The sequence below is a fragment of the Wasmannia auropunctata genome, unplaced genomic scaffold, assembly GCF_000956235.1.
Source record: "Wasmannia auropunctata unplaced genomic scaffold, wasmannia.A_1.0 LD336078.1, whole genome shotgun sequence".
In the NCBI taxonomy this organism is placed as follows: Eukaryota; Metazoa; Arthropoda; class Insecta; order Hymenoptera; family Formicidae; genus Wasmannia; species Wasmannia auropunctata.
The window spans coordinates 2506152-2532317 of record NW_012026812.1 but is presented as its reverse complement, the minus strand read 5'-3'; the positions used below and the strand labels follow the sequence as shown (position 1 = coordinate 2532317).

At 44.2% G+C, this 26166-nt stretch overlaps 3 protein-coding genes across 3 annotated transcripts; 2 read left to right on the top strand and 1 right to left on the bottom strand.

Moving 5' to 3' along the window:
* The first annotated feature begins 332 nt into the window (after nt 1-332).
* On the top strand, nt 333-4069 carry LOC105448895 (muscarinic acetylcholine receptor DM1). The gene is made up of 5 exons (XM_011687743.1): nt 333-910; nt 1457-1736; nt 2282-2408; nt 2745-3044; nt 3303-4069. The coding sequence occupies exons 1-5, from the start codon at nt 442-444 to the stop codon at nt 3960-3962; spliced, it is 1836 nt and encodes a 611-aa protein (XP_011686045.1). The 5' UTR covers nt 333-441; the 3' UTR covers nt 3963-4069.
* A 5556-nt stretch (nt 4070-9625) lies between these two features.
* LOC105448894 (neuronal PAS domain-containing protein 4) lies at nt 9626-15850 on the bottom strand. Its single transcript, XM_011687742.1, has 9 exons — nt 15776-15850; nt 15104-15285; nt 12050-12111; nt 11840-11929; nt 11545-11721; nt 11281-11465; nt 11090-11196; nt 10820-10973; nt 9626-10693 (listed from the first exon to the last, which is right to left on the bottom strand). The coding sequence occupies exons 1-9, from the start codon at nt 15784-15786 to the stop codon at nt 9649-9651; spliced, it is 2013 nt and encodes a 670-aa protein (XP_011686044.1). The 5' UTR covers nt 15787-15850; the 3' UTR covers nt 9626-9648.
* Nucleotides 15851-17439: 1589 nt separating this feature from the next.
* LOC105448893 (putative RNA-binding protein Luc7-like 2) lies at nt 17440-25194 on the top strand. Its single transcript, XM_011687741.1, has 5 exons — nt 17440-17640; nt 17857-17951; nt 23470-23568; nt 23772-24544; nt 24709-25194. The coding sequence occupies exons 1-5, from the start codon at nt 17580-17582 to the stop codon at nt 24785-24787; spliced, it is 1107 nt and encodes a 368-aa protein (XP_011686043.1). The 5' UTR covers nt 17440-17579; the 3' UTR covers nt 24788-25194.
* The last annotated feature ends 972 nt before the right edge of the window (nt 25195-26166 follow it).

Sequence of the window (26166 nt, the reverse complement as noted above, 5' to 3'; positions counted from 1 at the left end):
GAAGCGTGGCGTTCGCGCGTTCGCGCGTACGTGCGTGCGTGCGTACGTACGTGCGTGCGTGCGGGCGGGCGTGCGTGCGCGCGCACGGCCGCGTGGGCGAACGCGCTCTCCGTCGGCGTACCCGCCGCGCGCATGGTAAAGGGGTACGCGAGAGGCCGGGCGAGGGTGAGGCGGGCAACGCGGCGGGACCGGCGGTGGTGCCCCGAGGATCGGGATTCGAGTCGAGAGCTCCTGCAGGGATCCGTTCGCGGCGGAGTCAGAGGACGCGCGATCGCCCGCGCGAACCGGTAACGCGAATCGGACGCGGAGCGCCGGAACGAGGATACGATAAGGCACCTGGGGGACGACATTTCGAATTAACGAAATAAGGAGAGCGAAAGAAAGAGAGGGAAGAGAGAGAGAAAGAGAGATAGGGAGAGGACGAGAGATAGTCCGTCAGACATGAACGTTACTCCGATGGTGGAGATACCCGGCAATGACAGTTTCAACATCAGCAACGGTCTTGACTGCGGCGGTGAGCCCCATCAATACACGGTATGGGAGCGTGTGATGATAGTGGTGGTCGCCGTCGTTCTCAGTCTCACCACGGTTGTCGGCAACATGATGGTCATGATATCGTTCAGGATTGACAAGCAGTTACAGACGATCTCCAACTATTTCCTCTTCAGCCTGGCGGTGGCCGACTTTGCGATCGGCCTAATCTCCATGCCCCTCTTTACGCTGTACACGGTGCTCGGTTACTGGCCGCTCGGGCCCCACGTATGCGACACGTGGCTCGCGCTCGACTATCTCGCGAGTAACGCATCGGTCCTCAATCTGCTCATCATCAGCTTCGACAGATATTTCTCCGTCACGCGTCCACTCACCTATCGGGCCAAGAGGACCACCATCAAAGCCGCCGTTATGATCGGTGAGTAACAAATCAATGAAATGCGATGAGATATTTTAAAAATCTGGGAAGTCTGGAATTTTCACGGATTCTTTTTCTGTTTGAAAAAATCAAGGAATTTCCGGAGAATTTTGTCGAGACTCAAAAAACTTTTGTCGAAATTGTTTCTTCGAAGATTTTGCTTTTAATTTGCGATTTAAAACTGCTCCGATTTAATCTGAAGAATCAGAACATTTTTAAGTAATTTTTTTACAAGGTTTCAATGTATAATAAAAAATTATATATATATATTGTTTTTATAATAATTATTTTTATATAAATTATTCTTCAATATGCTTCAAGTCTAAATTAATATTATTACAACTCGTAACATTATTAATTATTAATATTATAATATATAAAATTATTAATTTAATAATATACAATTATAAGTCTAATTTCGTGATAAATAGCCATATTTGAGGTAAATATTTATGATAAATAGCCATATTCGCGATAAATATTTGCGAAACAGCCATATTTGTTTGTTGAAAAATAATAATCCAGACGCGACGATGATCGTTTCAGGATCCGCTTGGGGTATATCGCTGCTTCTTTGGCCGCCCTGGATCTACGCGTGGCCATACATCGAGGGTCAAAGGACCGTGCCGAAGAGCGCGTGCTACATCCAATTCATCGAGACGAACCACTACATCACCTTCGGCACGGCCATCGCCGCGTTTTATGTTCCTGTCATGATAATGATATTCCTTTACTGGCGGATCTGGCTGGAGACGAAGAAACGTCAGAAGGATCTGCCGAACTTGCAGGCCGGCAAGCAAGACACGAGCAAGCGCAGCAACTCGAGGTGGTAACTAACGCTTTCAATTGTTTCTCTCTCCGAATTTGTCGTCAGCACGTCACCAAAAAAAAATGCAACCCCCTGCACAAGAGAGATGGTAACACAATGCCCTTTTTGGAAGATCAGCCCTTCCCTTAATCTAGGGCACAGATGCACCAGTTGAATGACCGCATTTGACACGTATTGTGTTAAATCAATTAATTAATTTCTTCCTTACGTAAAGAAAAATATTATTATATATATGTCGCATACTTTGTTTCCTCCCTTGGATATTAAATCGAACTGTACATCCCTTTATGATTACTTTGATACTTCCTGTTATTCTATAATATTTGTTTAAAATCTTTATAAAAATATTTTTTCGAGATTTGCAAATCTCGTTGTTAAAATATTTTCTATTTGTTTAATTTTAATCTGATAAAAGTATTTTTTTCCCCGCGTAACGTGATGCTTCTTTTGACAACGCGAGCGATCGCGCTTTGCGAACATCGCGAGGTCGAAAGAACCCGAGGTGCGGTTCGACGTGCTTATTGCCATATTTTTCCCTGTAGCGACGAGGCTTTAGATATGGAGGATTGCAAAAGACAGCGAAGCGAGTCGAGCACCGCCGACGACGTCTCGCACGCCACGCACATCGCCGTTTCCTACATTGATAAGCACTATCCGCAATACAAGAGCGTAAGTAACAGTCGTGCGCGCGAAAGCGAACGCGAAGGGGGAATAACTTTGCACGTGTTCCCAATTTCCTCGTCTTTGACGAATGTCGTGGTAATTTGATAATTGAAACTTTGTATATACAACTCGCACAACTCAGGATCAATAGCAATCGTCGTTACTTTTCAAATCTCATAGGATCTCACACCTCTTTGCATTTAACTATCGATTGAAAAAAAAAATCAGAAAGGATTACGATATTACGTTACGATGCAAAGTTACGTTTGCGGGTGCAATCGCGATTAGACCGTCGCCGCGGCTACGAAGGATCTTATCCATTTCCGCTTTTCGGGCGTGCAGCACAGGCCGTTCTCCTGGACCTGGCTGAAGATGTGGTGCATCGCGTGGTGGCACAGCGGCCGGGACGACGAGGACGACGACGAGGATATCGCCGGGCCGGAGAGCAGCCGCACCGGGGCCGGCTACGAGGACACGCTCACGCCGCTGTCGGCCGAGACGCCGCTTCCCAGCACGGTCTCGCGGTGTCCCTCCCTCAGCGCGATACAGGCCACGGGGATCGCCCTGGACAAGACCGTGATGCAGCACGAGTACAAAAGGCCGACGCGGCCGGTCGACCTCAAGACTATCTCCAGCGATACTGTATGTGGCGCTCCTATTTGTTTCTATTTGAGAAAAATAATATCTTTTGATATAAAAATTAAATTGAAAAGGAACAGTGGGTTAAAATTCAAACTGTCTTTTATTGTGCTTTCGAGAGGAATCAATATTACACGCGGCCATTAGAATTCTAGTAAAATTACATATTATTTTGTCATCTTCGAGATTGCGATTGAATCGATTTGCGGCTTATTACTCGAGGATCTGTATTATGTTTGCGCGTGTCTCCTCCGCTTCCAGATTTATACGATTCTGATCAAATTGCCGAGTAACGGCGGGAAATACAGCGAGGGGACGAGCATAAAGATGATCCACGATGAGTCCGTGTCGATCCAGTTGCACAGCATGATGGAGGATAGCGACGACGGCGGTGGTGGCGGCGTCGGCGGCGGTAGCCTCGGCGGCGGCAGCGGCAGCAGCGCCAGCAAGATCTTCCGCCTCGGCGGCGGCTCCGTGTCGAGCCCGTCGACGGTGACGAGGCGGCCGTCGCAGATGCCGGACATCAGGATACCGCTGAACGCGAAGAACATACCGAAGGTCCTGACGACGGGCAAGGGCATACTGAACAAGCAGCCGAACAAGAAGAAGAAGAAGCTGCAGGAGAAGAAGGCCGATCGGAAGGCCGCGAAAACGCTGTCGGCTATCCTGCTTGCGTTCATCATCACCTGGACCCCGTACAACATCCTGGTGCTCCTCAAGTCCATCACCGCCTGCTCGTGGTACATACCCCAACACCTGTGGGACTTTTTTTATTACCTTTGCTACATCAACAGTACTGTGAACCCGATGTGCTACGCGCTGTGCAACGCGGCCTTCCGCCGAACCTACGTGAGGATTCTCAAGTGTAAGTGGCACAGCAGGAACCGCGGCACCGCGGTCGACCGGGGTGGATATCAGTAACCCGACGATGCGCGCTTCGACCTTTTCGCATCGGGGAGGGCGGGCAGCTCCCCTCCTCGCGCTTCCGATATCAGCACACTACAGAATTGGGAGTCAACGACCACGCGCTCGCGCGCGCGCGTGCACACATACACACGCGCACAAAAACTCATACACACACACACACACACACACACACACACACACATGCATACACCGAAGCAACGCTGTATTATTATTATTACTATTATTAACTATTATTACCATTACTATTATTATTGTTATATCGCCGTTTACTTTTCCTCCGTTTTACGCGTTTCTCAGAGCGCACGAAGAAGCGGAAGCGAGGAGACCGGACGACCTGCCGCGAAATGAGTTTGGCGCACGCGACTGCCAAGCCACTCTGTTCCTAACGATATCGCTCGTCGTTACGGATACGTCCGGTCGCTCGGGCCACGCACTCCTTCGGGCCCACCCTCCGGACCGCCGGACCGCGCGCGACGTTCAATCGGTCGCTCATGCCGTCGTCACACGGGAGCAGAGAGGCTACCAACCGGGTTTTCATCCGAGCGAATCCTCTACCAAATCACCGAACGGGACAAGAGATTAACCCCTCGACGACCGCGTAGTTTCCGCGCGCCGACCGATCGCGCGCGCATTTTTTTTTTTTTTTTTTTCATTGGAAATTCTATTAATCGTCAGTATATAATTACGCGGATAACTCGGTTATCCCCCGACGTAATGTCGGAGTTTAACGCTCTCTCGAACGTAATTGTATCATTCCGTAATTGCATTGGTGTCCATTTACGCATAAAAAGAATATTAATCACGAACTGATCGGGATCATCCTTGTCGGGGGGTTAACGATGTGACACCGGGCGGTACGCGAACGAAACCGTCCCTCCACCCTCCTCGCCAAAGAACGCAGGGGACGATTTGTTTGTTCATAATATTCTCGGATAATCTCGAATTTCGACGGCACTGATATCGATCGTCTATATCGAGACGCGTGAATATTTAATGAGGCAGTGGTTCTTAAGCTTTTTTGAGTCGCGGGGAATCTTGGGGAAACCGGGGGTTCTCAGCTTGATTATTATTTCAATATCTCGAACGGTCGTCCGATCGGAACGATCGTTCTATCGAATTTTGTTCACTCTAAATGAAAACCGACGTGGAACGTGGGTGACATGGATGTCACGTCGGTGACTTGGGAAATTGGGGGGAGGGTCGAGAGGAGGGAAAAGGAGGATGCGCGGATTCGTTCGCGTCGGGACGGGAAGCGCGTGGCCGGCCGACGACGTATATACTAGTCAAAACGCGCGCAGCTCCGCGGGTCTCCGAGTTTCGCAGAGAGGTAACGCGATGTGGATACTGCCATGAATATAACGTTCATTAATATCTTCTCTATCCGAGCGTCGCGCGGATACCTACGCGTATCGCGCGAGTTCGGAATTATATTGCGTGTCCGGTGCCCCTCGGGATCGAGGTGTACCGGTTACCTTCCCTCCCCGATGCGATCGTCGTCGTCGGTACCGGAGGCTACTCCCGGGAGCTTTTCTTTCGAGGAAGGAGGAAGAAAGGGAGCGGCGACGATGGCGGCAACGGGGAGAGTAGACGAGGGAAAAAAAAGCTAAGTCGCACAAGAACCTATTTAAAAAAAAAAAAAAGAAAATAATATTGAAAGGATAACGATAATCTTCTGTACGTCGCGCAGAGTCGCGACGGGCGATGCAAATACTCGATGTAAATTTTAAACGACGTAGCGAAGTGTAAAACTGTAAATGAATGTGTTTAAATGTAATAATGCTGGGGAAAGGGGGGTCAAGATGGAAGGAGGTAGGAACAGAGAATTCGATGATGCGGGTTGAGACGATCAGCGGAGTAGGGGAGGATAATTAGCGATTAGGAAAACGAGAGAGAGAGAGAGAGAGAGGAGAAGGTAGGGAAAGGAGAGCGGGAGATTTAACGCTAAATCGAATTCTTCCGTAAAACTAAAATAACATTCTAATTATACGTGCCAAACGAAGCTTTAAAAGATTATACCAAGATTATACGACGTGAGAGAAAGAGAGACAAGGCGGAGCGAGAGGTAGGAATGTCGTAGCGCACTCTCGATGCTATTGAGAAACGAAATACCGATGAAATATATAGTTAATAAAGAATTAAAAAAAAAGATTAAATAAAATAACAAATAAGATAAGAGCACTGTGTCGAGCGATACACGACTTTTAGCGATCGAAGGCTCGTAAAGTAATCAAAGTCAACCGTACGCGCGCCGACATGCCTATAGTGACCTCAAGACTGCGAGCTCTTCATTCCCATCCCTGCGACTTGCATTTATTAATTAAAATTTCATCCAATTAAAATACCTCGCGCATCTCGATTTAACATGTAGCAAGAAGAATCACGCAATCTTTTTACATAAGTGTACTTTTTCTGGTAGCTCTTCCTCTTTCGTTTTTACGCTAGTCACACACGTGAATGTTAAAGTCGAAAACTGATTCTCACGGCTAATAATTTCCACCTGCGGTAGCGAGAGGAGTTCGAGGATTCGCGCTTTCGTACCTTCGCCACACTCGTGTCGTTCACCCGCGCCACTCGAGAGAAGCAAAAGAAACATAATCGCTGCTCGGAGAAGTACGACAGCTACGTTCCTATGTACGCGTCGGCACGCGTGCGTTTGTACCTTGTACAAAAATACCCACGCACACTAAAAAAACACGCACTCTCGCGCGATCAGCATACACATTATATACACGGTGCAGTGTCGCGGATAGTCCACGCACCTCGCGGGGATGCATTTACGGGGGGTGTGAGAGAAAGCCCGTCGAAAGTCACGCGCACCTCCTCTCGCGTCATCCGCGGCGATTCGCGTGCGAGAAGAGATCGCGAGATTCTCGGCTGGATGTCCCGTAACGTGTAAATCGGCGAGGTGGGAACTCGACGGCAGAAAAAAAAGCGTTGAAAACGAACCTAGGTACATCGGGTGAACGCGACGGTAGTTACGTATCGGCAGCGTAAATTAACGGGTACAATTAACCAATGATTTCGATATCTATTATTCGGAGTATCTGTTATTCGGGTACTTTTGATACGAGGATTCGCGCTGATCGATTTGGAGACCGTTACGCGAGCGATTACACTGATAAAAAAAAAGACGCACGATTTCTGTTTCCCGATGAGGTGCGACAAAGTAAGCGAGCTGTTTTATGAAACGAATTTAAAAGCATTTTTCCTCTCATAGATATGTGTTAAAGAATTTTCAAGAAGGACCTCCCGCGATAATAATTAAGATATTATAAGCATGTAATTATCGTTTATTAGCCGTAAATCTTTAGCGAAGGAGGTAAATGCGGAATGTCACACGTGAGGAAACATATATCTAAAAAAAAAGAAAAAAGAAACACGTATCCGTATATTATATCCGTATAATCTCTCGCGTTTTCTGGCATTTTTGAGCGCCGCCGAACATACGGGGAAGGAAGTAGCGTAAGACTCGGTGATATTTTTTTACCTTTATAGTCGATCTCGCGCGATTCGATCTTGCACGACGCGAACCTTGACGAATCGCGTCGATTACTAAAAAAAAAAAAAAGCGAAACGGTAAACGCGAATGAGACGGGTGATACAAGAGCATTAATGACGTTCGACGTTTTCGTTGCGCTTGCATTGTATTCTTTGTAACGCAAGAGATGTCGAGAGACGTTGAAACGCGAAAACATTTCGAAGCGAGAATTTTTAGGCTTAAATAGCGCTTTCTGTCGAATTCGCGATTTCGCGAAGCACAAGCATTGAAGTACGGAGGGAGTTCGAGATTTTCGAGAACCGCGTTTCTGAGAAAAATTATTGTAGCAATTTGCGAAAGAGTTGACGATACGTTTCAAAGACTTCGAAACTTCACACTTTGATATTTTGGCGCAGATAGAATAAAATTTGGAGATCAGGAATATGTCGGGGAGACTGCGTGAATTTTTAAAAGAAAGAAGAACATGTCTTTATGGGAGAGATTTATTCAAGAGATGAACGCACAGAGGGATTGAAGGATTCGTTTTGCTTTTTCGATCCAAACGAAATGAAAAAAAAAAAAATTGTATATTATATTTGTCGGAAAGTAAACGTTAAAGTGTAAGACTATATTAATGTGGCATTTAGTACGGCAAGAACTGCTTGCGGTATTTAAAATAAAGGAGCGAGTGTATGGTTGTCGTGTTGTAATAAAGACTTGCGTGTTTTTTTTTTCCGAAAGGAGTGAGTCAGAAACATCGTAACTTTGGGGATATATTCTATAACTGTCGTCGCACGTTGAAGCCCCGAGGCAGCTCGGAAGAAACGTTACTCAAAGATCCGTGAAAAAGCATTTTCCCATTTAATGCTCTTACGCAAACACTTTATTTATTCTTTTCATTCCAGCACCGGAACATATCTTCAAAGTTCGGCTTCGCATCAGAGATACGCTCTGCGGGGTATTTATTTCGATATTTATTATAAAAGATCCGTACTAAGACGTAACAAAGAGCGTGTATTAGTCGCGATACGAATCTGTGGGCTCTTACGGGCACGATCGACTTCCGGTCGGTGTGGGTCCCTCCGAACGAGGGTGTTGATAACGTGAGGGTAAAATAATGCTAAAATACGACTGGACGAAAAAACTGGCTGAAGCTGCTGCTGCTACTGCTATAAACGATTAACTGCCTCTCTTTATTTACCTGTTTCCTTTGTAGTACATCACGTCGAGACGTAATGTAACGCGCAAGACGTTGCGCCGAGGAAAGAAAAAAAAAAGAAACTCTCTCCTTCGTCGAATGCGTTGAAATGTACAAAGCGAATATATTTCACGATCGTGTGTTAAACGTAAGATTTAGGTATTTTCAAAGGAAATCTCAAACATATATAGCGCATGTACCTGGGTACCCTCTTACGACACTGCACATTCATACATAGTTATATATATAATATATGTAATATATATATTGTATATATAATATACGCAATATATTATATATGTAATATATATAATATAAATATATATACACTTGGAATATACGCGTACGATGCGTGCTATTTATCTCAAAACGAATGTTCTCGCATAAAAGAGTATACCGGAGATAAACGAAATGATGTACGACTTTTTTTAATCGTAGATTATTGTAAACACCGATGTAATCAGTCTATGTTTATATACGTGTTTTATATTAATGAAGAATTTACGATTCGAGAGTAACGTATAAGATGCCAAAGAGACAGAGACGTGAAGATAAAAAGAAAAAAAAAAGAAAAAGCGAGAGAGAGAGAGAGAGAGAGAGAGAGAGAGAGAGAGAAGACGAACGAGCGTGTAGAAAATTGTGTAACGCGATAGAGTTTGGAAGAATATACTCCGTTGTCTGTGACAAAGAGATATATGTAAGCACGACACCGTTCCTTTTACATTTAATTCTTTTAACGCTCCCTCAATTACATTCACACAATTCCTCCTAATCCATAGATAACTAGTTCTTACCTTCGTTTTTAATTTCTTTTCTAGATTCTTATATGAAAACTTTACTTTTTATTAACAAACTAACTGGTATTCGACGTTTCCTACGCTTTTACTATAAAAAAAAGGCTGTAGGTGGAAAACTACAGGTTTTCCCTACTCTTGTACTCTTTTACTGCCCCTTAAACTCTTACTTGTATATGGCCCCCTTCAGACTTATACTTATTTCCTAGTTCATTTCGGGAAGTCCTTGCTGTCATTCTCCGTGGACTGTCCCTTCCTACGTGGTAACTGTAGCGTGATAGGCGGCACCGCATCTTGATGCTGCTTCCTAGGCTGGGCGGCAGGATGGCCGGCAGTAGTGACCGCGGTGCTGCTGCGATGGAAGGTGATCTTCAGGTTTGGCACGTGTTGCTCGGTGCCGGCCCAGTCGAAGTTAAAGATGGGCGCCTCCGGGTGACCGAGCGTGTCCGAGTCGGGCGTGTTGACCGGCGTGGTCGGCGTGGTGATATACGGGCTCAGTTCCTGGTGCACCACGTCCGGCACCCTTTGCAGCGCGTCCGACCACGCTGGGCTGGTGCCCCAGTTCTCCAGAGGGGTGGAATCGGGCGGCGGCGGCACTTCGGCCTGGTTCGCGGTAGCGATCGAGGATGGCGGCGGCGCGAGCAACGCCTTCGTCGGCAGCCGCTTGTGCAGCAGCAGGCCGCTCCGTTCCGCTCCGCAGCAGTAGTCCCGGTCGAGGTCGGTAAGGTAATACTTGGTGCCAGGTACCGACAGAACGTCCGCGCAGCCGCTGGTGTACTGGGTGCCGTGGCATTGCGCGAATTTGGCCCGATAGCCGGCCAGATGCAGCGAGCTCTTATGATATTGCTTATGATGGTACCTGACCGGGTCGTCCAGGGCGTGCTGCTGATGACCGGAGATCGTGCCTTGAACGCTCCTGCCCTCGTGTTGCTCCGCGCCGCTTATCGACATGTCCACTGGCTCCGCGTCGTCTCGTAGAAGTCGCCTGTTGGGATAATCTGTCGACTGCGCGATCTTCGTGGCGCCATGCGACTCCGTCTCGGACCGGTCCGAATGAAGCGACGGCGAGAGCTGGGCGTCGGTGTCGTTGGAATATGTTCGAACGTATTCCTGGGCCTGATTGGTAACGGCTCCTGCGGAGGGATAAACGGCACCGCGACCTTGACCGCTCGGGCAGAGCCCGTAAGTGAACTTCGTTTGAGACGAGTACTGGTACAGCCATGAACTGGAGCGCATTACTTCTGCCTCCTTGTCGCTGTAATTATTATATATCGCGTGATGTAAAAGCTATTTCGAATTAATTATATTATCTATCAATTAAATAAATATAAAATTTTTTAATTTAGTTAAAAGGAAGATATTAAAATAATCATAAACGTACGTGAGTACTTGATTCGTGCAAACGATTATAGGATGCTGACATTCATCGGAGGTGTCCTTGACCTGCAGCACGCAATGGACCCAGAACCACCTTCCGGAACAGCTCTGTAGCTTCAGTAAAGCAGTGGTGGATCGTTCCTGATCGGATTGGATAACTAAAATCACAAATTAAGAAAGAACACTTTAGAATACAGAGAAAGAAATTTTTGTAAAGCTATACTGGAATCTCCCAAGGAAAGATTTTCGTTAATATCAAGAAAATTTTTCGTACCAGTTTGATGCTTGCAATAGGCGGTTCTTATAGAGTCCCAATGAAGTAGATTATACCACGATACGTTGACCAGCTCGGCACGCGTGTACTCCAGATGACTTTCCGCGCTGCGGAAGAAGAGACATCCAGGAAAACAGAACTTTGCGAACTATCCGACTTTCTAAACTTATCAACGGCGAATTATACGTTACGTTTTATCGATATGCAGGTACTTCATGTCCATCGAGTGAATCGTGGTGAAGATATTTGTCGCGCCCTGGACGATGCTCTCTCGGGTCTCCGGCAGGACCACCGGGGTGCAGGACGCCAGGAAGACGAATTCGTTACGATTGCAGACGGGTACGAACGGCAGGAAGTGACCCTCCACGAGAATTACCTGCGAATAGAAGCGAATAACGCGCGGCATCCGCGGTAAGTGGACGATATCTTAAAGTTAATCGGCGGTTTTTAATCACCTTTTGATCGCCGAACCGCAGCTGCCTCCGAGAATTTCTCGACACGTTGATTCGACACAGGAACAGCCTCCTGTCGCTGGGAATGGGACTGTTTCGGGATAACTGATTTTGCACGACCATATGATCCTGCTTGTCGATCACGTCGTACACGCTGTCCCCGTGAATGAGCAAATCCTCCTGAAAATCTTTCGTCTTATCACGATTTATCTAAGACACAACGTTCGCCTTGCTATAGCGCGAAATATTTACAGACGGTATATTGCTTATGTTACACTTTTAGGCAGGATTACTGTACCATAGAATGTCCGAGATAATCCGCCGCGTTTTCTGATATGTATAACAATTTTCCCTGCTGCGTCATCATCATAATAAAGCCGGACATCGCCTAGAAGAAATGTAATGTATCGCAAAAATTTGTAAATAGCGAATGAATGTGCAAAAAAAGTCCGATCGCGTCTTAAAAATAATTATAAGGGATTAACATAAATGAATTAAAAATAATTACTTTTGAGAATCCTATATTAGGTGTTGGAATATTCGAGGTCTCGGACGGGCAGTTTTTCAATGCTGAAACGAAAAAAAAATAAAAGAATCAAAATTGCCGAGATAAAATAAGACTTAAAAACAAAACACAGATTAAAGTTGAATGTTTTAATATTTATTGAAGAAACAAAAAACGGCATTTTACGTCAAGCAAAAAAAAAAAAATAAATCGCTATCAGTATACAGGTATTATGGTTTTACAGTCGACAAGAGTGCGATAGGCGAGAATCGTTATTTCTATTTTTATTTTATGCAACGTGGAAATGTGCGAACGTTGATAACTCTATCACGAACTAAAAAAAAGTTGTAAAAAAAAAAGGTGTTTTAGCCGCATTCCTGATCAATGTCCTAGAAACATAAAACGCGAATCTGAAAAAACGCGAAGAAAACAGCTGGAAGGCTTATAGCGGAAGAATAGCGGAGCGATCGGTTGGAAAGTATCATCGAGCCGAGGTCATCAGAATACAGCCTTCCGTCAGAATGCTAATTAAATTCAAAGATATTTTTTCAAATGTACTTTTTTTCTAGATCTATCCCTCTTATCTTAGATTTTCTTAAACCGCGTATCGATTCCTCGTTCTTCGCATGCTGTTCTTACGCCTCGCATTGTGTCTCGAGTCTTAATCACGTGCGATAGTCTCGAGGCACGCGCGGGCTTCCAACGGACCGAAAAGAAGGTGAGGGAGAAAGAAAGAGAGAGAAAGAAAAAGAGAGATCCATTTCAATCTCGTATTTTTTCACGCGATCGCCCGCGCTACCCTCCTCGCACGGGGCTTCCCCGAAAAAGTAAAGGGGGGAAAAGAGGTATGTACCACGAGACGAAGGAGAGAAAGAGAAGGGTGAGGAAAAATGCGTATGCTAATGCAGCACGGCAGCGTTTACTAACGGCGCTACATGGGACTATAGTACCCGATACCGCGAGACAATGAGCGCGAGAGAGAGAGAGAGAGCGGGGGGAGGGAAGAGAAAGAGAAAGAGAGACGGCTAGAAAGGGGGAGGATAGGAGGGGACAAGGGGGGGAGAGAGGAGAACGGAGAAGAACGCGCGAGAGAGGAAGGGAAGCTGCGGCGGGCGGCAGAGGAGCGATAGGGATAAAGAGGGAGAGATGAAAGGAGCGAGAAAGAGAGAGACAGAATGAGAGGGGGACGCGATGCGGGGAGGAGGAGTGTGGGTTACAGGAGCGTGAGAGTGTTGTTGCAAAGGCCGACAGGTCAGCGGATCACCCGGAACTCGCGCTTAGACTCCGCTGAGTTTGAACGCGCGCCGGCCGATCTTGCCTTCTTGCATCGCTTCGCCTCGCTTTGCTTTGCGCTCGCCTCGCCTCCCTCGCCCCTCCTCTTCTCTCCTCTCCTCTGCTCTCCGCTCTGTTGCGAGTCTCTCTCTGGTTGTTGGTATCCACTGGGATACACCGCGTTCCCCGCCGTCTCTCCCTGTGTCTACGAGAAGCTTACAGCCGGGTTACCCGACCGACTCCCGCAACCGAATAGAAATTCTCCTTTGAGCGAATCGTTTGAGCGGGTCACCAGCCGATTACCGCCAACGAGAGAAGCGAGGAGAGATCGCGGGCCGAAAGCGGATTCTCCAAATTTGGCAAATATCTCGAATTGAAGCGTTTAATCGCAATAACGCAGGGATGACCAAGGAATACTCGATTAACGAATTAATAATACATGCTTTCCGTGTATCGGCCAGATAAAATTCAGAATCAAACGGCATTTTGTGGCCTCCGCTTTTTCGCATCCTCTTGTTACATGTTTTTTATATTCGCTTGTTACTTGATATAAAACGACGTTTCTCTTAATCGAGGCAGATATCAATTAAATTATGAAACACCAATGGCGTATCGACAAAGTTACAATCATTCCCATTTTTAAGTCAACATTTTAATCATCGATAGTCTTTCAATCGTTTTTTATCAAGTGGTCCTTGTCGGAATAATAGTAAATTTTCTCACATCGCGTTACTGAGATAACTTTCAAAGAGTCTTCATTTAAAATACAATTTCAATCATTCTAATCTCTTCATATTTTCTTTCTATTAAAAATAACAAAAGAGGCTATTGTTATCAACAATGATCGCAAGATTTGTTACGTTTGTTACTTATGTTAACTACGTCTACTTAATCGAGAATCGCTCGTCAGGATCGCTCAAGAGTATTTTTAAGCACGATGAAAATTTCATTAATAATCCTTGAGCAACAATAACATTAACTTGGCGTGTTTGACGGTCCGTACAATGTATCCCGATCATTACGTACGGCAACAGTACGCCGAGTACCAATGCGCTCGCTTGGAAATATCAGAGTACAGACGCGGGGAATTGCATGGCACGAGCGCTTGCCGGCATTGAAGTCTCGGCCGATGGATGTGAATTACTGTAAAGATATAGTAATCGTGATACGCCGATGGACTCGCTTTATCACCGTTCTTTATTTTATGGAGTAATAAGTTGTAACTCGGTGTGACGCGACGTGTGCGTATCGTATCAATTTCCTCGATGTTAAACGCAGATAAGCCTGCATTTTAAATAACTTAACATTTTAAATAACTTAACTAACAGTTTCACGAGAATAATATTTATCCTGAAATTAATATTAAATTTGTATCATAAATATATAATCAATGTATCATAAAATATTGTAAATGTATATCAATGCCAATATTTAAACGACTATCTTTATCGTGGTCAATATAGTGAACATTTAAGATCTAATATTAGTAACTTTTTTACAACACGTTAAAAGATAAAAAATAAAAATCGCATTCAACAGTCGGCTATTCGCATTTCAATGGTTTTTTTTTATCGCAGCTTCGAACTTGAGAAACTATCGGCAGTAAACATCGCGCGTCATTTTTGACATTACAAGTCGAATTAATATTTTAATAACTAGTTTTTTCATACAAAAATGTTCATACTCGCCGAGTAGAAAAAAATCCACTCGCGACTGTGACATGTAAGCAGAGAAAGAGAGAGCTTTAAGATTTGAAGGCGTGGGCAAGCTTGCCATTCGCCGTACCTTGCTGAAAGTAGTTGGCTTTTCGCAGGAACACGCAGACCAAGGCCATAAGCTGCAGCTGGGAAAGCCTCTGGCGTGTCGAGGGCGGTAACGGCAGTAAGTCACGTAGATTCGCGATTTCGGCGTTTATCAGGTCCCTTCGAAGTTTGCTGGCGCCTTTCGTAGACTTGCTCGCATCTATCCTTCAAGCACACGCTGACATTACCGTCATTTGCCGCGGCACGCGCGTGCGACACGCACGTGCGTATCGCGCCGTACGACCGCGTCGCGCGTAATTCGTAAAACAATTTCGCTAAAACCGCTGACTAAAACTAACTCACTGTCCACTTCAGTATTGCGGAATTACGTACATCTCGTACTTTGGCAAAGAGTCCTCCGAGACGTTCGTCGTGTAAGCTCAACGGTCGCAAGCTCACCCTCCCCCCGAATCGGCGCGAAAAAGATCAGCGACCGGTTCTCCATTCAATTTCTTGTGATTAACATCATTTTTACTACTTTTCCGATCGAAGACCAACGCAAAGAGCTTAGGAGTGATTTTTAACGCGACGCATCGTATCGTACATTCGGAGGAGTCCAGTGATATAATCCCTTGCCAAAGTACGGGGCGACAACTCCAGCGACGACGACGGCGACGATCGATGAGGAGGGTGCTGGACCGCGGACGTAACTTACCGATTGAACATATTTCGGTGGCCAGGAAGACATCAGTGGTCGATCACTGGTGGACAACGAGCGGGGGGACATCCGGGTCGGCAGGTTCTCGCGAAACTGCGGCTACGATCTAACATCCGGGTCATAACGCGCAACTACACTGAACACGTGGATGGACTGGCGGAGGCTGGTTCTCCTACCACCAACGTCGTTGCCGCCACCACCTCCTCCTCCTCCTCCTTCTTCGTCTTTTTCTCCACCACCTCCTCCTCCTCCACCATCACCTCCTCTTCATCCACCTACTACTTCGTCTTCGCCGCTTCTCCCGTCCTCCTCTCGCTTTCGCTCGTGCGGTACCGAGAGGTCTTTCCTCTTCCTCCGCCTCCACCTCCTCCGCCGCGCCGGTTAATCCCTCGGTCTCGCTTTTACGTTTGCCCGCTGCATTTACTCGCTCGCTCTCAGGTCACGATCGAGAGCGCGGAGTCCTGGTACCTCTACCACCGCCACCATCGTCGCCACCACCTCCGCTACCGTCCGGTTGCACCGTCTCTCTTTTCTGCATGCGGTTTTCTGCGCGCGCGGCTCATCGCGACTGTCGCTCAGCTCGGCTCAGCTTAATAAGTTTTCGGAAATTATTACGCAATACATTAAATTATAAATCACGGTTCGGATTTATTGTTCGACTATTCGAAAGCATAAAAATAAAAACGACCGCGTGCCCATGTTAAGAATTGCAAATTGCGAAAATAAATATGTAAAATTGTCAAAATAATTTGAAAATACTTATGCCACAATTTAGTTTCGCATCATAATTTTATACATATACAAATGCGAGAGATATGAAGAAAGAATTTATTTTAAAATCTCAATTTTGATAATTAATTACTATATACGGTAATTTTATAATTTAGAGAAAAATTTGTATTTACCAATAGTACTGCGATTATAATAGCCACGCAGGTGTAGACAAGTTTTAATATCGAATATTCTACACGGAAGTATAATTTGATTTAAACTCTTGACGAGAGCCGCCGGTCATTGCACTCCAACGCGTTGGAAGTCGCTGAGCATCCCTTGGTTTAAATACCGTTGGAGCTTTGTCGGCATAAATCCTGACGCTCTCCTCTCTCATATCGATTATCAAAATTCTAAAAGAATTACAAATCCGTTAAATTGTTACAATTTTTATATTATTAATAGCATTTTTAGAGAATATAACATTTATAAAAAATAATTCTATAGAAAAACAAATGGATCAAGGTTATAATTAAGAAAGAGTTGCCTCTTGTTTCCCCGAGAATAAATCTTTGCCTCGAACTCTAATAAAATATTACCGTGTCGTGAGCAAGAGAAACTGATACAATCGCGTCCAGATGATCGCGATCGATTCGTAACATCTATTATTCTATTATAACCCGTTAAAAACATCCTGCCTTCTTGCCGACAAAATGGTGATTGAGTCGCTCAACAGTCGCGAAGTCAATTCCCTATCCAACGGCCAATCGACAGACGGACGGATCCGCAGCAGCTTCGTCGCGCTCGCCGAGCGATCGTATTGGCCGTTCTAAAGTTGTCCAGCGCGGGACGACCAATGGGGACAGCTGTCACCTCGTAGAAACGCCGCTGTCGGCTACGCCGCGGCGCTGCGGTCGACAAGAGCGCGGGGCGGCAATAGGTCTGCAGCCGTGTGGCGTGGAATCGCGGGAGGTGTGCGTATGTGTGTGTGCGCGATTGAGCGGCGTGTTGCTGGCGTGGCCGCACGATGTTACTCTGAGCTGCGTGCCTTTTTTGAGAGGTTGTGCACAACACCGATCTGCACGGAGAAATGACGGCGCACGATCAAATGCGAGCTATGCTCGACCAGTTAATGGGCACAGGACGAAATGGTACATACGGTTATCTCGCCGTTTCACGGGCGACACGCGCGTCTCGCGTAGTGTGATAGTGGCGCGGAGGTCGAGAGTGCGGGGTCCGCATTCGAGTAGCGCGATATACCGCGGCCATACTTGTTAACAATTGTAGCACCCTATCCCCTTTATACACTTGTCTACCTGAACGTCGAAATTGTCACCGATGTTTTTAACTCTTGGGCTTGCTTGCAGGTGAAAATAACAAATTTCAAGTGAAATACTCCGACTCGAAGGTCTGCAAGAGTTTTTTGCTGGCCTGCTGCCCCCATGAGATCCTCTCGTCGACGGTGAGTGTAATTATACCGTAATGCAGAGCGAATCCAAACGTGAATGACACACCGTTGGCACTATGCGCAGAGAATAAATGCATCCTGTTATATACACGTACATATATATATATACACACATAAACACGGATTTTTTGCTGATATTTTTCAATCCCGATATAGAGAGAGAAAGTAATAGGTTGGCAGTTATTTTATATGTCTCCTCGGATTATTTATTTTATTATTTCATAAGTTCTGTTTACATTGATTGCACGATTTATTTGCTCAGTCCTGTTTTTCCAATCGATATTATCTGTCTTATTGATACACGTTCCCGAAAACGTCATCATTTTACACATACGACTCTATCACTTTAAAACCTTTAATCTTTCAATCAACCTCTTAACTCGAGCCTATGAGGGTCGGTATCAAACCCTGGACCTGCTGATTACAAGTCAATCATGTTCTCGGAGTTACATGTCATCCCGAGTTGATGTAGTGTTATTAAACTATAAAATTAATGTTCAATAATAATGTGAGTACAAAAAGTGGAGACAATCCTGACATTTTTTACTAACTTCTAATCCTTATTTTTTAATATATTTTAATAAGTGAAAGTATTTCATAAATGCATATATAAAAATCATAATAGTTATTTCATTTTATTATTTTTGATAAAAATTTTACTATAGTATTATATTAATAGACTAATTAACTTTCTACAATCGATATCTTATAAATCTACTACTATATAATTGACTTTTTACTGTCAATATCTTATTAATACTGATATTAGTACTAATAACGTAGCAAAATTATTTTTATATTGTGAACTAATAAAATGATTATTATTTCTGTTATTTTTATACATATATGCATTTATGAGATATTTCTGCTTATTAAAATATATTTAAAAAACAAGAATTGAACACAGCATACGGAATTGTTTAATTCTCCTACAAATATCTGTAATGAATAATTAAATATTTAATTACTTTTCACACATGCATATTCACATTCAATCAGAATGTCATCAAACAGTCTGTGTGCATAAACACAAATAGTCTGATTGCTTCTCTCTCAGCAGGCATAAAATATAAAACACTAAAACTAATAAATGAGCAGATTTATAGGACAATAAAGTAATTTTTCTTATCGCCACTTTTTCGCCGTGACAAAATTTGGAATTTAATACGCAGTATTTTTGCTGTTTTGCATGTATTTCTACAATCCAATTGTGAAGACACGAAATGTGCTCGCCAGATTGTTACGTCATCTTTCGCTAATTCGCCTCATTTTCCCTGATTGCGCTATTTGCTGTCCACTTGAATCAGACAAATGATCAAATCCGACAGTATAAAGGGTAATGAATTGATAACGGGAAGGTCTGTATCTCACTTTACTGCCACGGTCGTAAACTCGTATGCACACTGTCTTGTTTAGAACCGTGTCTCTCATACACAAACACGTTACACAATTAGATCATCCCTTCGCATTGTATACGTAAAGAAATACCTTTATTTAAAATCAAGTAGAAGAATGGACGTGTAGAATATCGCTGATTAGCTGTTTCGAATGTAGATAAGCATATATATTTTTTTACAAATTTTTACTCGCCCGTAGAATCTAGACGAACTTAGAACATAGACAGACACATACATGTACCAGTGAGTTTGATTCGCCACGAACATTTCATTCGTTAGCGCTTTTTCTTCTCCACCCTGTGCCAATCGGTGTGCTCCGTACCCATACATAGACGTTAAGCTGTCCGTAGATCGTAAGGATCGTCCTTTGTAGGATCTCTCTAATATGCGAATTTATTAAAATAAGGGATAAGCGCGCGCCGGAGGGGAAGCGTTTTTCGCCTTACATATCCCGACACGTGTACCACAGGGAATTGATTACCGATCAATTCACACTGGATACCGTCGAAGTGCAACACGGGGCAGGCGTGTTTTTTAATCGTACACACACATATACGTATAGATCCTCGGGGCTTAGAACAGCCAATGTACTGCGCGCGCGGCCTGGGAGTTCGAGCGCGAGAAGAATGTCCACGTATATTCGTTGCATTTTCATTTTCTCTTCCCAAGAGGGAAAGAGGAGCACAGTTCCTTGCCTGTTCTATTCCCCGGTAGTAACGTCGCGTTGCGGAGAAAAAAACCATGTATATATACATATATCTAACATGTGTACTGAAAGAATACTGCAATCGCAGTGATGTCGGGCAGCAGCACAGGTGACTGTGGTGACTTGAGATGAAGACGCAATCCGCACGTCCTGCATATATGCGGTCGATCGAGCAACACTTTTTATCATAGTTTACACGGCTAATGATATACATGAGCGAACTGTATAATAATTAATGCTCTATAGTACTGCTTCGCGCATTTCCGTGTCATCTTGTGCGAATTGGTCACAGGGATGTTTGCTATCTCTCTTTCTCTCTCTCTCTCTCTCTCTCTCTCTCTCTCTCTCGCATTCTCCTACACGTGGCTGCCTGTGAACCACCACCTCCCCCCTTTCCCCCTCCCCTCATCGGACTCCGGTGTCTCAAGTTTTATAACAAGATCGATGTCCCGATATACGCGAACGTACCTCTCCACTATCTAGAATAATGTCAAGTTGTTTCTATTATAAGCTTATTATAGTCCGCGTGACAGACATTTTAAAAGTTATATTCCACTCTGTGCTCTCTCTCCCTCCCTCTCTCTCTCTCTCTCGCTCTCCTTTTCTCTTTCTATCTCGCAGGCAGCTACCTAGGACGTATAGGAAAACTTTCCTCACTCGGGAAAATGCCAGCGCACGCTCTAAGCGCAGTTGCTTTTTAATCTTTAATCCAGTCAACTCTCAATGCCATCTGCAGATATCGGAATTTATTTTACATAAGTTATATCCGCGCGCGTACGCGTGCAGATCTCGAGGGCCTGTCGCTGGCATTGACTGATGTTGAAGGATCTCGAAAGGTTTGCCGAGGTTTTCCTCATATCGGGATTACATTTCTCTCCGTTACAGAAGTAAGGAAAGTCTAAAGGCAATTAATTTACCTCTCGGACGGATTTGTTATCTCTAATTAATTTTCTTTTCTTTTTATTTGTCTCAGAACGAACGAAATGTCACTTATTTATTTTCATCGATCCACGTCGCACGCTTTTATTTCTCCTCAAAGATTTTAATTAGATTCTCTTCAAGTGCATAGCTCGAATAAGAAAGGAGTATATTTCTTTCTGGCCTCGGTGCCGCCTTTATCCTCGATCGGTCTAAATTGCATTCAGATTCAAATTCCGGATGAAGTACAATTCCGGTAGAACTGGCAGATACAAAGTAGTTAACACAGATTACAGCAGATACTAGCAGTTCTACCTTCTAACACATAATAAGCATTGAAAGACCTACCGCTTTTAGATTGTGACATTTTGCGGTGAATAAAAGTCATTTAGATGAAATCAGATCGTGTATTATGTCGTGAAATAATATACGAGAATGTATTGTGAAACGTAACGGTGGGAGGTAGCAAACACCCCTGAAGGTCTCGCGGTACAATTTCCATAACGAGAACCATTGTAAGAATATCGAACATTTTTATCATATTAGAAAGCAAAGTAAAAAGGCAGAAAGTAAAGGAATATTAAAAAAAAAAAAATTACGAAAAATACTAACGGCAATCGCTCGAACGAGAAATATGCTGATATGCAGATCCACTAATGTCAACGTAACTACAGTTCTATTTCCAGAGTCTCTGGAAAAAGCAATTCCAATCAGATCCATTGTACAATATTGTTGCGAGTATTGTCCGCTCATATGTCCGTGTTGTACTTGTCACTCTCACACGCGCGTTACTGTAAGTACTGAAAACGAGAAGAGGACGTACGTATTACACCTACAATTTGATTTACCTTTACCATAATTTCAAGTGCTAGATATACATATATATATGCATATCTATATCTATATCTATATATATCTATATATATATACATTAATTCGATAACGAGAGACGTAAAGGCGGGCGGTTACCTCAGCCCCTCTACCGATTTTTTTTCCGCACGGTGGTGAGGCTGAGTAATATTGCCGAAAGAATAAATTCCCAGAACCCTCCCCCGAAAAGGCCTGTAAACAGTGAGCTCGGTGAGTAGCGTCATGCTGATTCATGAGACGATGTCTTAATGTCGCTTCTTACTAATAATGCCGTTTACGGCAGGTAGGAATGAGAAGTTTACTTTGAGAATGTGTGTGAGAAAATATATATCATCCTGTGGAGGTATGGGTGCAGGAAATGAAGCAGTGATCTGTAAGTAAAAGATTTGCGAATTGCCAAGTACCTTACTCTGACATTCACTCGCTGTTGGTTTCTTTCCTCGCGCGAGAGAGATTTTCATTAGGGGAGGATCTTTTACCTCCGTTGTTGATTTCATTCTGACAATTGCAAAAGCAAAAGAAAAATTTTACGCTCGATCGAATTTTACGCTTCTCGCGCGCCGATTCCGTACAGTGCGAACGAATTGTACAGATTTTGAGATTAACATAGATTTTTTAAATAAATATATATATACATGTATATATATATATATATATGTGGAAACACGCGGCCTTAAATGCAATCGCGATTAAGGAGATTTTTAACCAAAGTTCCTCGGACTCGTATATATAGTTCTTCGCGCGAATACTTATTAATACCTTTGGCAATTTGCAACATCCAAACGTGTCTCGGCAAGAGAAAATATGAGAGGTGGCATGACGCAGAGAGACGTGTGATTAGGCGGATTAGTACAACAAGCGCCAGTTAGAAAAATTTCCTTCAACCATTGGATGTGTACGTATTGAATCCGTTTTTTTTTTTTCTAAAAAAGAAATTCGTTTAGCAGCCAACACGTAAGACACGATTCCGTGTCGTACGTAAAAATAGTATATTAAATCATTATAGGCTATGTAAGTTCTCTTTCGTAGAAAAAAAGTGAACATTATGAAACTTAAGGTGTGTGCTGATTATAGCTTCATTGCCATCGCATTCTGTCAGGCGGAGAACTGTTGCCACCCTGTAAGTGAAAACAACAAACTATTTATCTGTACAAACTGCATTTCTACTTTTACACGCGATACTCAGAGATCGCCTGGCGATCTCGATCGCTTCATTATTGCTCTATATCCTAGCCTAGTGCAGGAAGACGAACTTACGTTTCCGTCAGTTCACGTAAAAAAGAATATGAAAAGAACAATAATAAAAAAAAAAAGAATAAAGATGAACCTATTGGAACCGTCTTATCCTAAGGATACAGGCGATATATATATATATATAAGCTCAGAATTTTTGTCTCTCATCATCTCTGACTCTCTCCTAGATTTATCGATTCGTGCTATACATTTTCCAGTCGCGACCATCGCGGCCAAGTACGTTATATTCTTGTAAAAGTAAGAAGTATCTCGTTAATACGCAATGTTGGGAAGGGTCTCTAACTCGTATAACGCATAGAATCGATAAGGCCCGCGTACGAACGGAGGGACCGTAAATCTAATAATCGATTTGATTTGTAAATCGTAGCGCATGGACCTGGGAGAATGCCCCCAGATTCACGACTTGGCCCTACGGGCTGACTACGAGGCCGCGCAAAAGAAGAGGGATCACTTCTATGACATTGACGTGAGTATTAAAATCTCATCGCATTTTGATGTTGCAAATTATCCCTGTAATTTTATAATACATTTGATATAATTTGCCCGTCGATGAGTTTCTTCGATTGAAGTTGCAACGATCGTTCGCAGTTTACATTCGACGATCATTTTGCAAAGTTCCAGAATTCCGATGAAAATTGTAACGCGAAATTTTTTTTCTCAAATTTCCAGGCAATGGAGCACCTTCAGAATTTCATCGCCGACTGCGACCGCCGTACGGAGCAGGCGAAACAGCGACTGGCGGAGACGCAGGAGGAACTGAGCGCGGAGGTGGCGGCGAAGGCGAACAACGTACACGTGCTCGCCGAGGAGATCGGTAAGAAACTAGCCAAGGCCGAGCAGCTCGGCGAGGAGGGCTTTGTCGAGGAGTCGATGAAGCTGATGGGCGAGATCGACGAGCTGCGCAAGAAGAAGAACGAAGCGGAGCAGGAGTATCGAAACAGCATGCCGGCGTCGAGCTATCAGCAGCAGAAGCTGAGGGTGTGCGAGGTTTGCAGCGCGTATCTCGGAATACACGACAATGATAGACGGCTGGCGGATCACTTCGGCGGGAAGCTGCATCTGGGCTTCATCAAAATCCGCGAGAAGCTCGCCGAGCTGCAAAAGACCGTCGAGGAGAGGCGCAAGGAGAAGCGCGAGTCTATGCTCGACAGAAGACGCGACAGGGACAGGGAGGACCGCGACAAAGACCGCGACAGGGACAGGAACCGCGGTGGATTGGGCTACAGAGACCGCGACCGCGACAGAGATCGCGACCGTGACCGCGATCGGGACCGCGATCGCGACCGTGACCGTGATCGCGATCGCGACCGTGACCGCGAACGCGATCGCGAGCGCGATCGTGATCGGGACCGCGATCGCGAGCGCGATCGCGAGCGTGATCGGGAACGCAGGGACAGCGGTAGGAGAAAGTCACGATCTCGCAGTCGCAGTCGTGGAAGAAGGTTTGTGAATTTCACGTCTTTCTGATCCGCAGCGAGCTGCAAATGAGTAGAATCAACTTAGATCCACTTTCAAATCTGAATGAATTGAAATTAGAATAAAATGCAGCTATCGGAGTGCGAACGTCTTTCTAATGGTGTTCTTCCCGAATGTTTTCTCGTTCCAGATCAAAACGCTCTCGCAGTGGCAGCCACAGCCGTCGATCTCGTTCTCGTCGCAGTGGATCTAACGACCGTAAGAGATAAGGGGCAAGATGTATAAGGACTATGCTCAATGGTTTCCTTTCCTTTCTCACACGCGCACTTTCGTACATGTAATACGTAACACCAAGTCGTGCGCACGAGATATTTGCGCCCGAACGTCCGTAGCAAATATGCGATACTCCATTTTGACATAATCTTTGTACATTACTTGTCACCCTAATCGATATGTTTACGCGATCTACTATTTATGCCGAAATCTATTCCTATTGAGACACGTTTTAAATTTTGTTTAGAATAATCTAATCTATGTGTAATCTAATTTGGCTTTTAAAATAGTTTTAATCCACTGTAAATAAGAATAGCTTAAGTACAACGTGGCGGTTGTTACATGTTTACCATCTTTGAGCATATACAATAATAAAATAGTGGCAGTAATAAATATAAATGTACTCGGCGTTGTATTATTCTCCAGCGGTGTTATATTATATCCAATCAAGTCTCCGTAAAAACTTCTAGTAAAAAAAAAGTAACAAAACTCTTTAATATTAATTTTCTTAATTTTATTGTGGTCATATTTGATATCAGAATATTATTTGAAACGCGGATTAAATATTAAAGTAGTATTTTGAAATTTATATGAGAATGATAGAATCATTCGCGTTACAAGATCAGCGATTGGGATGACATCTGGTTGTAATCATCGAATTCAATGATCGTCTCTGGCACGGAGTATATAGTCGATATAGTTTGTAAAATTGAACTTAGAGACTAGGTCGGGATCGTTTGGCGAACTCTACAGAGATATCCCAGATTTTATAACAATTAATTACATCTGAGACGATTATTTAGAAATAAAGATCCTAATATCAAAAAAAGTGTATATCAAAGTTATGAAATAGTTTTTTCTTCTAAGTACAGGGAAGATTTATTTTCGTATGATATAAAGCTTACATTTTTTTTGATTTATATAAAACGTGCGTAAAACGATTAACCAATCACGCTCTCGATCTAAAGAACCATATGCTCCAATGCTGGCGTGATTGGCGGCGGTTATAAACGACGCGCAATAAACTTGCAACGTCCTGTATTTACAGCCTGCTCCAAATTCGCCGTCAATGTTATGTTTTTGTTACGCGAAAGTTTGAATCTCTCGATTTGTTGGAGCGGCTCGGGAGCAGCGAAGACGAATCGATGTCGGTCGAACGGTATTGTTGATCCACTTTGCTACCGTCGTTCATTATTGTAACAATGGAATATAATGTAAGGGAGCAAACGACTGTCGTAACTGAAATGATGTCATACGTGAGAAGTACTTTGGCCGATGTTATTATGTATAATTAGACGCTTCGGTCGAAGACGAGAAGGATGTTGTCGACTCCGAAAACGAAAGGTGGCCTATTTTTGGCTTCATCCCTCTGCGA